At 31.1% G+C, this 14,996-nt stretch overlaps 1 protein-coding gene across 2 annotated transcripts; it reads right to left on the bottom strand.

Annotated features, from left to right (window-relative positions):
- Positions 1–995: 995 nt before the first annotated feature.
- Positions 996–14,738, bottom strand: LOC113369304 (muscle LIM protein 1-like). Of its 2 annotated transcripts, XM_026610085.1 has the most exons (11): positions 14,578–14,738; positions 9,393–9,526; positions 9,032–9,200; positions 5,491–5,617; positions 4,505–4,601; positions 4,286–4,370; positions 3,887–4,007; positions 3,639–3,814; positions 3,434–3,566; positions 3,175–3,362; positions 996–1,269 (listed from the first exon to the last, which is right to left on the bottom strand). In XM_026610085.1, the coding sequence occupies exons 2-11, from the start codon at positions 9,505–9,507 to the stop codon at positions 996–998; spliced, it is 1,485 nt and encodes a 494-aa protein (XP_026465870.1). In that variant the 5' UTR covers positions 9,508–9,526; positions 14,578–14,738. The 2 variants fall into 2 exon arrangements, with proteins under 2 accessions (XP_026465870.1, XP_026465871.1); XM_026610086.1 differs by lacking the exons at positions 996–1,269; positions 3,175–3,362; positions 3,434–3,566; ... (3 more) ...; positions 4,505–4,601; positions 5,491–5,617 and adding an exon at positions 7,590–7,964 and having other exon boundaries at positions 14,578–14,737.
- Positions 14,739–14,996: the final 258 nt, after the last annotated feature.

Below are 14,996 nucleotides of genomic sequence, written 5' to 3'. Positions count from 1 at the left end.
AGAAGTTGGCAACAGGATGAGTAGATGGCGACACGTGTACCAATATTAACGGTAATTCATTATAAAAGCGCGGCAATTCAATTTGTGTATTGAATGAAACATATATTCTACAAAGCAGATTATTTATTTAAATAAATGTAACAAATAGAATGACAACATTATATTAGAAATAAAAATTCGAAACAAATATATCTAAATAAATATTAATAATTTTCTTAGAATTTAGTCCAACAAAACACGTAATAACAGTCGAATAATTTTATAATTAGCAGCATTTTATACAAAATCACATAAACCATAAAAATTTGTTATTGGAAAGTGTGATAAAATATCAATTGTGCTGCGTATAATCATTAACAAACAATAAATAAGTCAAGATAAGCGGAAAGATTCTTATACGTCTAGATTACAGAAATATATCAGACTCCATAAAGCGTTCGATTAATAATCTTCGTTCAGTATTATGATGTATAGTATGTAATATGTAATAATGGAAAATCTTTAGTTTCACAACTTGATGAGTTATGATATTTTTTTGGCGGACATGCACAGTGATATTAACAAGCGATTTAATACAAGTTGCATAATTTCGTGAAAAACGTATCCTCGGTAAAAATAATAAACACATTCAGAACATTGTTAATAAAACTGTGCACCAAAAATCCTTACACGCACATCCGAATCCACAATCAAAACCACAAAATATTTTCATTTAATATTAAATAATAGATGCTAAGAAATACTTTATGATTTTGTATCTACATTCGGAGGCGCGCCTAAAGAAATTCGTCCTAGTTATCTATAATATTAATAATAATAATAAATATGATGATAATAATAGTGTAATTGTTCTCGCTTAATGATGATGAATGCGTTACTTGTTTAACAATAGTATTTGTTCATTTTGCGTTCGTATTACACATATACGTATATATGAAACATCGATCTCGTTTCACCTAACGTGATAAATGGTTTATATTCGGATAAGCGGCCGTTCAGGCCATGGTCAGCGTGCCGGCGCCAATTCCATAGCCGACACCCTTCGGTCCGTAGTTGCGGCCGTAGCATCCGCGGCAGTAAATCTCTCCGTCTGGTCCGTCGTTCAGGTTGGTGCTGTCCAGGGAGCGCTTGCAGTCCACGCAGGAGAAGCAGCGTCTGTGCCAAATTCCGTTCTTCGAGTTCATTTGTTCGGCGGCGTAGACAGCGTAGCCGCAGCGGGGGCAACCGCCTTTTACTCCCTTTTGACCGCCGTATGGCCTACCGTCGGGGCTAGAAAATAATCGGAAAAAATATAACTTGAAGTTATAGAATAAAGATACGCAATATATAACAGATTTTTTTCAATAGGATATTCAACGATATTAAAATATTTTTTTGTCTCGATTGAATATGTAAGCTTCCCTGCATAACTTCACGACACAGTAAACAAGTCCATTATTTTTTATATCTACATATATATAAAAATGAGTCGGGTTTTCCTTCCTGACGATATAACTCCAGAACGTACGAAGTACGAACCGATTTCGACAATTTTGCATTCGTTGGAAAGGTCTCGGGCTCCGCAAGGTTTATGGCTAGGAAAATTAGTGGTGCATATATTCTAAGGCATCATGCCTTAATGCAAATTGCTGAAATTTCACGCACCGCAATTAAAAATTCGAGTAATGACATTAGTGAGAATTATCAGAATTATGCTTGGTGAAGTCAACGAGCAGTTTTTGCCGCAAAGAATAATGACGCACTGAATTTTACCATTTAATCAAACATTGCTGGCGATTTAGTGACATACCAATAATTCTGACTGGTCTTCCGTTTGACTTCAAACGATTGCAATTTCCAGTTCGCCTTGCGTTCGCAATAACAAGTCGCAGGGCCAATCGCTTAGTGTTTGCGGGATAAATTTCAAATAGATTATTTAGAAAATCATTGTTTTTCACATGGGCAGTTATACGTTGCCTGTTCACGAGTTGGGAAACCATCCGCTTTGTTTGTGTTAACGTCAGACCAAAAAACAAAAATGTGGTTTACCAAAGAGCACTTCAATTCATTTTCATTTACTTAGAGAAGCTCAACTAAAAACACTTTATTTTTGTAATCGAAATAAATTTATTACTGTTGTATGATATAATCACATTTTTCCTTTTCAAATATAAAACAAACAAAACAGAGTTCGTCGGGTTTGCTAGTATGATATAAAATTGTACTATCATAAAATTTTGATTTGCGTTATTGATATCGAGTAATTTTAAATTTTATATCAATATTTGATAATGTGTAAGAATTTTTGTAATTTTGCTAAATTGTTTAAATAGTTGTTTAAATCAATGTAAAAAAAATTACACCTGGAGTTAATTGAAACAAAACCTTGGGGCTAGTTGTAACGTGCAAGAATAGTAAGTATTGTCTATTGTATTTCGACTTTCTGCATTTTTTTACAGAAAACACATTGCTATCCATATTTTAAAGTGAAACCGATGACACTACTCCATGTAGTGAGATTCAAGTGACAAGATATGGGAACATGTAAATTGTGTTATAGGAGACACAATATCTTTTATTTGTATGAATTGTAGTTTACGTTGATTTATGATAAAAATTTCTATGGCAAGAGATACTATATATTGTGTGTATTAATCATAGTTTATATAGATTTATAAAAAAATCCTTAGGATCAATTGTCAATTTTCTTAAAAAAAGCTATATTTAAATTATCAGTTATTATTAGAGTTACTATTGTCGTTTATTGTCGTTACTACCTGTCTCGTCACGACTAGCCCCAAACATAGAGTAAGTTGTAATACCGCAGTTTCACTAGAAAATGATTAATTGTGAAATAATGAACAACAGTTATAGAATTATTTTCACTATATTCGGTAGAAGAATAGTTGTAACATCTATTCAATATATGTTCATTTAAAAAAACCTATATAACAAGCCCCTAGCTCCCATTAAGGCTCCCACATTCTAACAATAATAAAATTTAAACGTAATTTTGATTTATTGCTATTTGGGTATACTGGTATCTAGTATTTCGATTTTCTGCATTTTTTTTACAGAAAACACATTGCTATCCATATTTTAAAGTGATGATACTACTCCATGACATAGAACAGTGACATTTTTTTAAATATATATTTTATCTATTTGGTATTTCTATAAATAATTATTACTTACAAAGATATTGTGGATTCTCCGTTGGTTGATACAAGTGTGGGTGTGTGGCCATAGCCGAATCCTTTAGGTCCAAATAATTTACCGTAGCATGGTTTGCAGTGAATTTCCTTGTCAGGTCCATCACATGCGAGCATCGAATCCAAAGGACGATGGCACTCGGCGCAGTTGAAGCACTTCTTGTGCCACATCTAAAAAAATGATAAATGATTAATTTCTATATATTAAAAACATTTTTTAAAATTATTTTTCTGAATCTTACCGTTCCTTTGGCTAATTGTTGTTCAGCGGCAAACACCATGCCTCCGCATCTTGGACAACCTTGGCCTTCTGGAGCCATTAGGGAAGTGGTGTTTGGGTTATAGAACGGTCTTCCCATTGAAATTTCTTCCTCTCTATATAATGAGATTGCTTTATCGTTAAACCGTTAATATTATCCACTAATTGATAAACATAGAAATACTTACGTTAAACCGTCAGTTTGAAGGAATCCGCTTCCGCAAGCAAAACCGTAACCGTGGGGTCCCCATTTCTTTCCGTAACATGTCTTGCAGTAAACATCACGATCTGGACCATCGCAAGCAATAATCGAGTCCAATGTTTTGGTGCAGTCACGGCATTTGAAGCACTTGCGATGCCATTCCTGTAATAAATAGAGAAATATAGAGTTTATGAAATCTGGCATATAATTATGAAAAAAAAGTGTTATACTGACCCTTCCTTTAGCAAGAACTTGTTCGGCAGCGTATACAACTCCACCACATCGTGGACAACCTTGTCCTGGGGGTGCTTGGATTTTAGCTGTATCAATTACGGTTGTCTTTGGAGCTTGATCCCTAAAATAATAATTTTATCTTTAACGTTTTTTCTATCACACAATTTATAACAAAATTCTAAAAACAAATGATTTTCAGCATATTTTCTTCTGGTTTCAACTACTAAATCAGCTTGCGTAATCAGGTTTATGCAATTAAACTTGTATGTTTTTAAAACAAATTAATTATGTTTACTTTGACTTGAGTTAATGTAAACAAACAGTAAAAGCCAGATGGTTTCCCATATAATATAAAATAAAATTTCTGCGAAAGCAAACAAATATTATAGCTTTACTTACATATTAGCATAGCAATCACTCTGCAGTGCTCCACCACCTTGCCCATATCCATAGCCCTTAGGACCAAACTTCTTTGCATAGCAAACTAAAATGAAAAATATATTTACAATCGAAATTTTAATGTAAAATATGAAAACGACTCTTAATACGTTTTATTAAACAAAATGTTTAAAATTTAATTATATTTATATAATTTTTTATATTGCTTATTATACATACCTTTGCAGTAGATATCTTTATCGGGACCTTCGCAACAGTTAACAGAGTCCAATCTTTTAGAACAGTCTGCACATTTGAAGCATTCTTTGTGCCATCCCTTTAGAGAAATATTTATGTAAACTAACTTTGTTTAACAGCAAAATGAATAATTTATCAAAATACAAAAAAAAAAAACTGTAATTAGCATTATGAGAAAACGATAAAATATTTTCATAGCGTCCAGTAATTATCATCTTATATTTATTAAGCAATTTAAGACCTCTTGTCAATAAGGACTATATTTTTTTATATTCGTACTGTTCTACTAAAATTTCTTGAAATTTAGCTTAATTATTTTTTATTGTTTATTTTGTTATATATATATACATATATATATATATATATATATATATATATATATATATATATTTGAAAAACTAAAAATTATTTAAATTTTAATTATTTGATACATGATGATTGTGCATTCAGAGTTAATTATTACATGTTATTAACATTACTTTTGCACTTTGCAGAATGGAACCCCTGGGCTGATAATTAAATCCGAGGCTCTATTCTAATTTAGTATATTTTATATAAATTTAAATTTATTTTATAAAACAGTAATGAAATTTCCCTTACCGAGTTTTTTGCATATGAAATAGTAATCGTAAATTCACAATCTTTTGCACCAGAAATGAAAATGAATTTTAAACTTAATTTTTTTAATTAAACCGCTTCTCATAGGAGAATGATATTTCATGGTGTTCGATTTGACTTTAAACTGTATAGTTACGCGAGGTTTCATCAAAATCCTAGAAAAGAAAACCTGAGGTTCTTCTTGTAAGTACCAATACGAATTTTGTTAATCAAATGAAACAAACTAAGCTCGTTACGGGAAATTCCATACCATTGGTTAAAATATGTCATGTTCTGCATTTTTATTTAAGTTAATATAAATAACTAAGCTCTAACTAAAAATTACTATTACTATTTCTTAAATATCTCACCTTTCCCCTGGCGAGCATCATTTCGGCGGCGTAGACGCAACCGCCGCACCTCGGGCATCCTTCGCCGTCTTTAGCGCGGATTATTTTTCTTGGTTCCAAACAAGCTCCATTTGTACGATGGCCATTTCTATATACACATTATCAATAACGCAACTATTAGTTAATATTCAATTTTATTTTATTTCAGTTTTCACGAAAACACCCAAATGAATGGGATATATACAAGTGTATGCAGTGGAAGCTTAGTATGTTTGAAATTGGCATGCTTGGTAATAGATAATCTTTAGTAGGTACTATAAAGTTGAATCGAGTGTAAAGTAATAGAACTATGTATAATTATTCTAGTTAAACACGTAAATCGCCATGTCAATCATATGTGCTTGAAGCTAAGAAGTTCTACGTCAGCTTAGTCTATAAGGAACAAAACCTGAAAAGTTCTTGGCTTTCGAGAAAAAACGTATTTTTACAGGAATGTTGGCAAAAAATGATTTCTTTGATACATTCAGTTTCCTCGATACATTCTTAACTAAATTATCTAATAAAGTTCCCATGGCCAAAGTGAAATTTTTCTGATATTGTGGCGATTAATGTGTTAAATTAATAATTAATATGTTTTTAATTTAGAAGTCAATTTATCAAAAAAAAATGTAGTGTGTTGAATAACAATGATAAACTAATTTCTTTAACTAGTTTATCTCATCATTAGTACTATCAATCTTTCGTAGTATAAAATGTTTACCAAATACTAATCAGTATTGATTATTGTGTATTGAAAAATTTTGTTCAAAATAAATCAAACTATCACCCATTCGTAAAAATAAGAAAAACCAGATCAAATGCATGCAAAAATAAAAGTTTCTATATACAAGTCTCTTAATGAGAGTTAGTGATTTCAAAAAAAAGTTATGACATGGTATGATGAGACAGTATTTACTAAGAATAATTTTATTAGTTGGTATAAGCGATTAATTAGATTTTACTCTACGCTAAAATATACATTATTAGTAATAATTAATAATAGCTGTGTAAAGAAAGCAATTAAATTTCCAGAGGTTCCAGCGTTTGTTATTTTGTTATATCTGGCCGACCCGCCACATGTCCTGAATGGATACACCTCGGACTCGGACTAATTACATGATGACAATAGCTTCTACAATGTTATATAAATAACCGATTATGTTAATTATTTCTGTGAATATAAAACAAAATTAAGCAAACATTGATGGGAGAAGGTTTGATTTGAACTAATCGCTCCTCGCCATCCCATGTTCATAACAGTTAACAGTCATTCGAAATTAATCTACTGTACTTTAGAATTGATTTTGTTATTGATGCCAGTTCGAATATACAATTTACTGTGTTAAAGTATATTTATAAAATAGATAAGAATGAATCGTCGAGGGCCTTTTCCTTATCCCATCCTGTTCTTTTTATAATAATATATACATGTTAATAAATGTTGAAATGAGCGATCAACATATCAACGCATGTCCCATAATCACATATATGGTATAAATTGATTTCAAGCGTATATTTGGATTAGTACAGATGATTGTATACAGAGAATGCAGTGTTCTCAGTTTTTGGAATGTGTGAAGGAAGTGTAAGATTAGAATTTGTTATTGTAGAAAATGTTCGAAAGTGACCTGACGAATGCACAAGCCATGCCAGCGATAATTTCTATTACACTCGTGTAAAAGATGCAAAAAATCTCACCTACTTATGAGAAAATGTCGCGGCTACCTACACGTCTCAGGTTTCATTTGTCTGATAAATTCTAAGGACAGGTTATATGAGAATAGCTCAAGGCTATATTTACGGCTGATCTATTTCAGGAGCAATGTTTGCAAACAGAGCGGTTATCCAATCGCGAATCATATTTGGACCGGCTGTTTATTTGTGAGAGTTAGTTATTACTTTAGAGCCTTGAGCTAATCTCGATCAAAAGAGATTTTATGTAATTCAAAACCAATAATTTTAGTTAAAAATTATTTTATTCCTCTTTTAGAAGCATAAAGTTTACATAATATTTTATTGTACAGAGTTTTCTATAAAAATAATCTTTTTTTTTCAAAAATATAGAATTTTTCATCCAATCTACAAAAATATTTTACTCTGCTAAATCTAAAATTTAATCTCAAACTTAAATTTAATACTTGTATTTTTGTGAGTTGGTTAAATAAGTGATACATTGAGATCGTTTCGAAGATCTTTGATTTTATGATCAGCTGAATGATATGCGATATCAACATTATTATAATTGAAACTCACGCAAAAATACTTTGTTTTCAATTAATAATAGATTCGGATCAAAACACATAAGTAGTGACGAAAACAAAAAGCTACATCTAACAACATTCAGTACGAAAATACGGGAAAGTTTTGGGTCTTGAACGAGCCTGTGGTTGTAGATTCTCTCTAAGTTTGATCGATTCATTGGCTCCGAACTCCGAATGATGACATCGATTTAGTTTCTGTTCGGAAAAGAAATAGAAATGTGCTTCAAGTCTACGTCTCAGATTGATTGAGGCCTAACAAAGGTATTAGTGTGAACGGTGCCTTAGACTCAATTCGGCCGTTTAAAAGGAGGATTTATCAACAAAACCAATTATCACCCGCTTACATTCACAATTCATCGTTTGCATTTTAGGCAGTTTCATATGAGTAGTATTGCATGCAGATATATGATTGTAGAGGAATAACAGTCAAGAATCATCATATCAGTCAAGGAGATAGTAAACATTGATATCAAAATAGATGTCTGGTAACAAACTAGCTTACGTGTGTAAACAAAATTTCAGTTATTGACAAACAAATTTTTATAACATGATTGATATGTATGCATATGTTCGTATACATAGGAAATAATATTGTTAGATATTGATATTATAAGGAAAATGCCCTCTGAACGTTTTCTATATAAATAATATTCAAATCTGCACATTCAATTGACTAATTTTCAAATTATACAAGCGAATATTGTCGCTTTATTAACTATATCGCGTAAAATATCTTTTGCACGTTGTTTTGCACTACTGAATTTACTAATGAGAATGAAAATGCAAAAATCGTATGAATAATTTTGTTTGATTTTCAGGAAATAATTAACTAATCAGTACCTTTCATTTGCGTTTGTATTTTATTAATAATGATAGATAAATTTTATAGCAATTGAGTTTCATTCATAATAGAACTATATCATGTATATCGTTTTCAAACATATTGCCTGTATGTCATAAGTGATCTGCTTTTGAATTTAACTTCGCATCTACATTTAATTTTATTTAGGTGAGTATTCTGAATGAAACCGGAATTGCTGGAGTTTTTTTCATCATTTCGGTCCCAATGAGAGGATACGATGTGTAAGCGAGTGAAAACGATTGATCTGGCTGCTGTACTATTACTATTTATCTGATCTTCAAGCAAAAGTTATGCGCAAAGAGGGTAGGTACTGTGATCAGTTTCGCAAACGATATTGCGACTGGGTTGCGGCAGGGTACGATAATGTAATGTAAAATGTTAATAAAGTGTTGGAACTTACGTTTGGCCTCCTTCTGTGAATTGTGCTCCGGTGTCCATGGACAGACAGCCGGCACCACCGCCAAAACCGTATCCTTTGGGTCCGTACTTGCGGGCGTGGCAGTTCTTGCAGAACAACTCACCTTCGTGCTCAGTGCAGTTGGTGGAGTCCAACAATTTGCTGCACATACCTAAAAGATAAATGATTCTTATTATTGTTCTAAATTTAATTCAGTTTAGTTTCTATTTGAAAAAAAACAAATTTCAAGATGTATTTGTAAAAATTCTCAATTTTTATAATGTTTAAATTTTTATTTAATTTGATTTTTACATTTTGATTTAGTAGTAGTTTAGATAAATTGATTTGAATTTTTAAATCTTACCGCATTTGAAACACATTTTGTGCCACTTAAGTCCACCGGCAACACGCTCTTCGGCGGCATATACTGATTTGCCGCATTTTGGGCATTTTGGGTTTTCTACTGGCTTGAACGGCATCTTGAAGCTTTAATTTGGCCTGTAATAAAATATTTAATAATTAAATAGCTTTCTAAAAATCTTCGAGCAGTCAAGTCGACATATTTTGAAATCATGTATGATTATAATTTTACTTGATTTTTATGAGCAAAGTTACTACATGCATTAGTGAACTTTCATATACTGTGCTACAATCAGCTACAATTTTGATAAAATATTGTATAATTTGTGAAAAATTGAGATATTCTTATATTCGTTCTCATGATTTTTAATTGGCGATTACATTTTCCCGCAAAAAACCCGAAATTTTATGTATTGTCTTTGTATTGTCATTTTATGTATTGGGTATTGTATATGTCTAGTTTCAAGTCATTCTGAACCGTTTGAGACCAAATTTAGAAAAAGTATATGTGTCTGTATGTGATCCGAGTTTTGATCTTTTGTCTACGTTTTTCTCAGAAACGGCTGTACCGATTTTAAAAATTTAAAATCAATGTAACTTGACTAGCGTTTATTAATTTTGTGCGAGGATCGGCCAAGCAGCTTCTTTGTGATAAGCAGAAAAGTGTAAAACTTTTCGTACAAGTTTTAGACCACAATCTTGAATCGATTTGAAACTCCAAAACTATTCGAACAATATTTATTGGAAATTGCGTAAATTTTTGGTAAATATCGGCCGGGCTGTTCCCTAGTAATTAAATGTTGAAGTTTTTTTTGACTATTTTGATGAAACTTTGTGCAACGATAGATTTCGTAGTCTAAAATAACATACTAAAATATTATAGGCCTACGATAAACGGTTGAATTATAAAAAATCACCAAAGTTTTAGCCGCAAGCTTGATCAGTGCCAAAGTTTCCTAGTAATTAAATGTTGAAGAATTTTTTGACGATTTTGATGAAACTTTGTACAACAATAGATTTGGTAGTCTGAAATAACATACTAGATTATTATAGGCCTACGATAAACGGTTGAATTATAAAAATTTACCAAAGTTTTAATCGCAAGTTTGATCAGTGCCGAAGTTTCCTAGTAATTAAATGTTGAAGAATTTTTTGACGATTTTGATGAAACTTTGTACAGCGATAGATTTCGTAGTCTGAAATAACATACTAAAATATTATAGGCCTACGATAAACGGTTGAATTATGAAAAATCACCAAAGTTTTTGTCGCAAGCTTGATCAGTGCCGAAGCATGTGCACGTTCTGTGGTGTTTCGTAGGTAGCTACTGATTACAGTTGATATCCACATTTTAATAAAATACATTTTTGGTACCGGAAATGAATGAAATAAAATATGTTAAACAAATTAATTTGATTTATACAATTACAGATATTATAGTATGTTTCAAAACGTCATTTAGAAATCGTATTGACTATTTTTAGTGAAAGCGAAAATTTTATTTTCGTAATAAACAACTGGGCACATTTTACCTAATTAACTGAATCCCAATTCTCATTGATTAAGTAGATTATGTGTACGTATCAAAAAGTTCATGCAACTTGCATGTAAGGTAAATTGCTACTTACTACTAGTTTAATAATTAAACGTGATAATTGGAATAAAATTATGAAATTAAAGAGGGCGGCAAAAATATGTACTTAAAACTAGCAAAATAATGGAAAAAACAGTAATGACGGAAAAAAGATGTAATAAGCGTGACATAAGTAATCCGAATCATCTTGAACCTCCGCCGCAGTGTCGTAATAATTGCATTTCCTTGGAACTAAGTAAATGTAACAGTAGCCGTTAATAATGAGCTTTCGCTTTACGCGAATAACTGTCAAATCGAGTGGTAACATTTGTCTTTCGTGTAGGCCGCATGTAACGAAATACCCGCAAACCGAGGGGAAGGTGCCGCGCGGCGCGTGTTCTCGCTGGCTCTCGGCCAGGCGTGCGATCGCACCTCACCGATGCTTCTTCGCCTTCGCCGATGTTACTGACGCCCGGTCCGTAAGCTAGCCTAATTTGGCCGTGCCCGAGGAATGCAAACGTAACGGCACACCGCACGAAACCAACAAGATGGAGAGAGGAAAATGAAGTACGAGGAAAATTTCATATGGTAATAATTATTTCGATCGTTCATTATAATTCACAATTGATGTACTGTACCTAGTTTTGTCGAGAAAGTTTTGGTCGATAAAAATATTTTATGCAATTTTCATATTTAAGTATTTTCGAGTAATATACTGCTATAACCTTGCTTTATTTACCAATTTTTCAAATTATCATTAATTTTTTTTAATCTAAGCCTTGCCTTTCAAAGAGGATGAAAAATATGCTTTTAAATGAAATACGAGTAAAATTTGACATAATGTTTAGAATTTTATTGCTAAATTTAAATTATAATTGTACTATCGCCCTGTTTTTGCTGAAAAGCTATTAGATAAAAACTACATACCAAATATACTTTTAAATGAAATGCGAGTAAAATTTGACATAATGTTCAGAATTTTATTGCTCAATTTAAATTATAATTGTACTTTCGCCCTGTTTTAGCTGAGAAGTTCTATTAGATAAAACTACATTCCAAATATACTTTTAAATGAAATACGAGCAAAATTTGATATAATGTTTAGAATTTTATAGCTCAGTTTAATTTATAATTGTACTATTATCCTGTTTTTGCTGAGAAGTTCTATTAGAAAAAAACTACATACCAAATATACTTTTAAATGAAATACGAGTAAAAGTTGACATAAAGTTGAAAATTTTATCGCTCAATTTAGTTTATAATTGTACTCTTGTCCTGTTTTTGCTGAAAAGTTCTGTTAGATAAAAAACTACATACCAAATTTTATATTTAAGTATTTCAAAAGAATATTACATTATAAGCTTGGTTCATTTGTCGCATTTTGAAATATTGTTCATTTTCTATGCACTTTTAAATGAATTACGAGTAAAATTTCATATGGTAATAATAATTTAATCGGTCACAAGGAAAACCTCAGGTTTACTCTTTTGGGGTTTTGATGAAACTTCGCATAATGATAGAGTTGATAGTCGAACCGAGTACCTTAAAATATTATAGGCCTATGTAAAGTGGTTTAATTATGAAATTGTTTGAAGTTTTGAAAAATGGACCATGAGCAATACGTACGCGTACAATGTTGCATTTAATATTTCTCGGTAGCTCAAACAGTTTAAAGGCTTACTTCTACTTTTTGCGCTCGGATTAATAGATAAGAGAGTTAGAAATGATCAGGTTTAAATCCCGTCAGCGTATAATTTATTTTTAATATTTTTTAATTTTCTTTTATGTTTGAGTAATTAAATATTGCAGAAATTTGCAACTCATTTCATTTATTTTGCGAACAAAAATTGATATATTTAAAGCAAATCTATCAGTTGCCATATTAATTTATAAAGTTCGATATAAAATACAATATAAAGTATAATTTATTCCGAAAATTCTCAAAATTTATACTTGAAATATTTAATTATTTATGAATAATATACAACGTAGCTTTATCTACCGATTTCCTAGAATATTGTTAAATTTTTTAAATATATGTCTATGGAACATTTTATTTTTAATAAAATACTAGTAAAATTTGATATGATGTTTAGAATTTTATCGCTCAATTTAATTTATATTTGCATTATGGCTTAAAATTTAAAATTAGATTTTAGAGTTTTAACGCAAAGTTAACTAATAAGAACTTTTTGTATTGCACATTTTATTTTTTGTATAACGATATTATCTTATAACGTTGTTTCATTTGCCGGTTTTTTCAAAATGTATTGTTAATCTCTTTCATTATCATTTGGTTTTTAGAATTATTCTTCTTGTAGAAAATATTAGGAAAACTTTAGTAATTTATAAATTTTTAAATAAATCAATTTATCAGTTCATATCATATTTTTTTTAAATATTTAAATGAAAATCAAGTCAAGTTCTCAATTGTTTTCTTGTACTTGACAAAGTTTCTTTGGCCATTATAAAAATATTGAACATGAATTTTTATTCTGAGATAATTTTTAATTCAAACGTATTATTAACATTTTTTCAAAAATCGAGAATCATTTACATTTTTTAACAAACGATTTTGTTTTTATTTGTTATTTTCAGAATAAAATTATATTACACAATCTATTTTTCGTAGCACTTGTGCAACAGTTGATGTCGGCAGGTGTAAGTTTTAAAATGACGTCAAATGTTTTTCTTGGCCATTAAGTTTGGTCATAAATCTTTGTTTGCTGCAAAGCATTGCGTAGTCCATAATGTTATATGGTATACAATATAAATAATCAAAGATAAATATTTAGCTGCAAATATTTAAATTTTAAACCGCAATTGTATTGAAATATCGAATTCCGCAATTTAGTTTTTAGTTCACCAAAAATAAAAACCAATTTTTATAAATATTATTTATGAAATATTGTTCATTAGATAATGAAATTTCTTGTAAGTTTCAATTAAAGCGAAAAATTGTTACTTAAAATCACAAAAGGCAATTAAATTTTTGAATTTAAAAAAGGCGCCATACAATTTTTAATTTGCATCTAATAATTTTAATAAAATTAATGCTATGAATATCATTATAGCATGCAAGATTATATTGGATAAATTTATTGTTAATAAATGTTGAAATAAACTATTGCAATTTTTATGATACTGTTAAGTACTAATTAAAAGCGTTTACAATTAATTTTTGTGTTATTTGCATATATGTGAAATATTATAAAGCGTGTATTGCTATCTTTGACAAAGTTGCTTCCGAAATGTTTCTCAATAGTATTTAAAATTAGATCTATTATAGATCCCTCCTTCATTTGAATATATTTAAGTTTGAGTTAAGCACATAAACTTTTCCAGCCACTTTGTCAACCATCAAAATATTTCGTAAACATTTGGATCGTTGCCCGAATTTTCGAAACTTTCAATGGCGAGCGTTGAATCTCCTCTCCACAAAATTTTTGTTAAACCAAACAAACACAGATGAATATGCTGTTAGAGTGATATCACGCACTAGAAGATTTTACTAAAAGCGCACACTGTTCTTTGCGTTCGACGATGAATTAATGCACAATACTTAGTAATCCACACACTGGCGAATAAATCACTGATAAAATAATGAAGCAACTACCTTTAGCTAATTAAATCGTAGTCGTTGGGTAGTGAGTCGGAATGCGAGTCCCAGTTATCCTTTTTGGAATTGAAGTGTAGTTTCGTAAATCGACGGAGAGAACGATAATGGCACTTGCTTTTCGTCACTGACTACCGCTTTGTATCGAATGAACTCGGAGGCCGGCTGCACTGTATAGTCACTGCCGCAGTGCACACGGCACCATCGCATCGGCGATCGGGCAGGGGCCGCAGGAGGTGCAGGACGGTGCAGGACGGGAGAAGTGCGCTCCACCGAACCGACGGGGGTCGGACATCTCGTGCGTGGGACAACACTATCTACGATGCCGAACGATAATCAAACTTATATCATATTCCACATTCAAAACGCCTTATCAATCATATACGAGATCACATCTCTTCAAATTATCAAATTCGGCA

The sequence above is a fragment of the Ctenocephalides felis genome, unplaced genomic scaffold (assembly GCF_003426905.1).
Source record: "Ctenocephalides felis isolate EL2017-DRISC unplaced genomic scaffold, ASM342690v1 CF-g0.4_SCAFFOLD_01223, whole genome shotgun sequence".
NCBI lineage: Eukaryota > Metazoa > Arthropoda > Insecta > Siphonaptera > Pulicidae > Ctenocephalides > Ctenocephalides felis.
This window is presented reverse-complemented; position numbering and strand designations above follow the sequence as displayed.

Bases quoted from the DNA above. Each gene is read 5' to 3' on its own strand.
- LOC113369304 (XM_026610085.1), bottom strand. From the start codon at position 9,507: ATGCCGTTCAAGCCAGTAGAAAACCCAAAATGCCCAAAATGCGGCAAA. The intron at 5,618-9,031 runs GTAAGTTCCAAC...ATGTGTATATAG, and splicing joins TTCACAGAAGGAGGCCAAAC to AAATGGCCATCGTACAAATG. The intron at 3,363-3,433 runs GTAAGATTCAGA...TCATTTTTTTAG, and splicing joins AACAATTAGCCAAAGGAACG to ATGTGGCACAAGAAGTGCTT.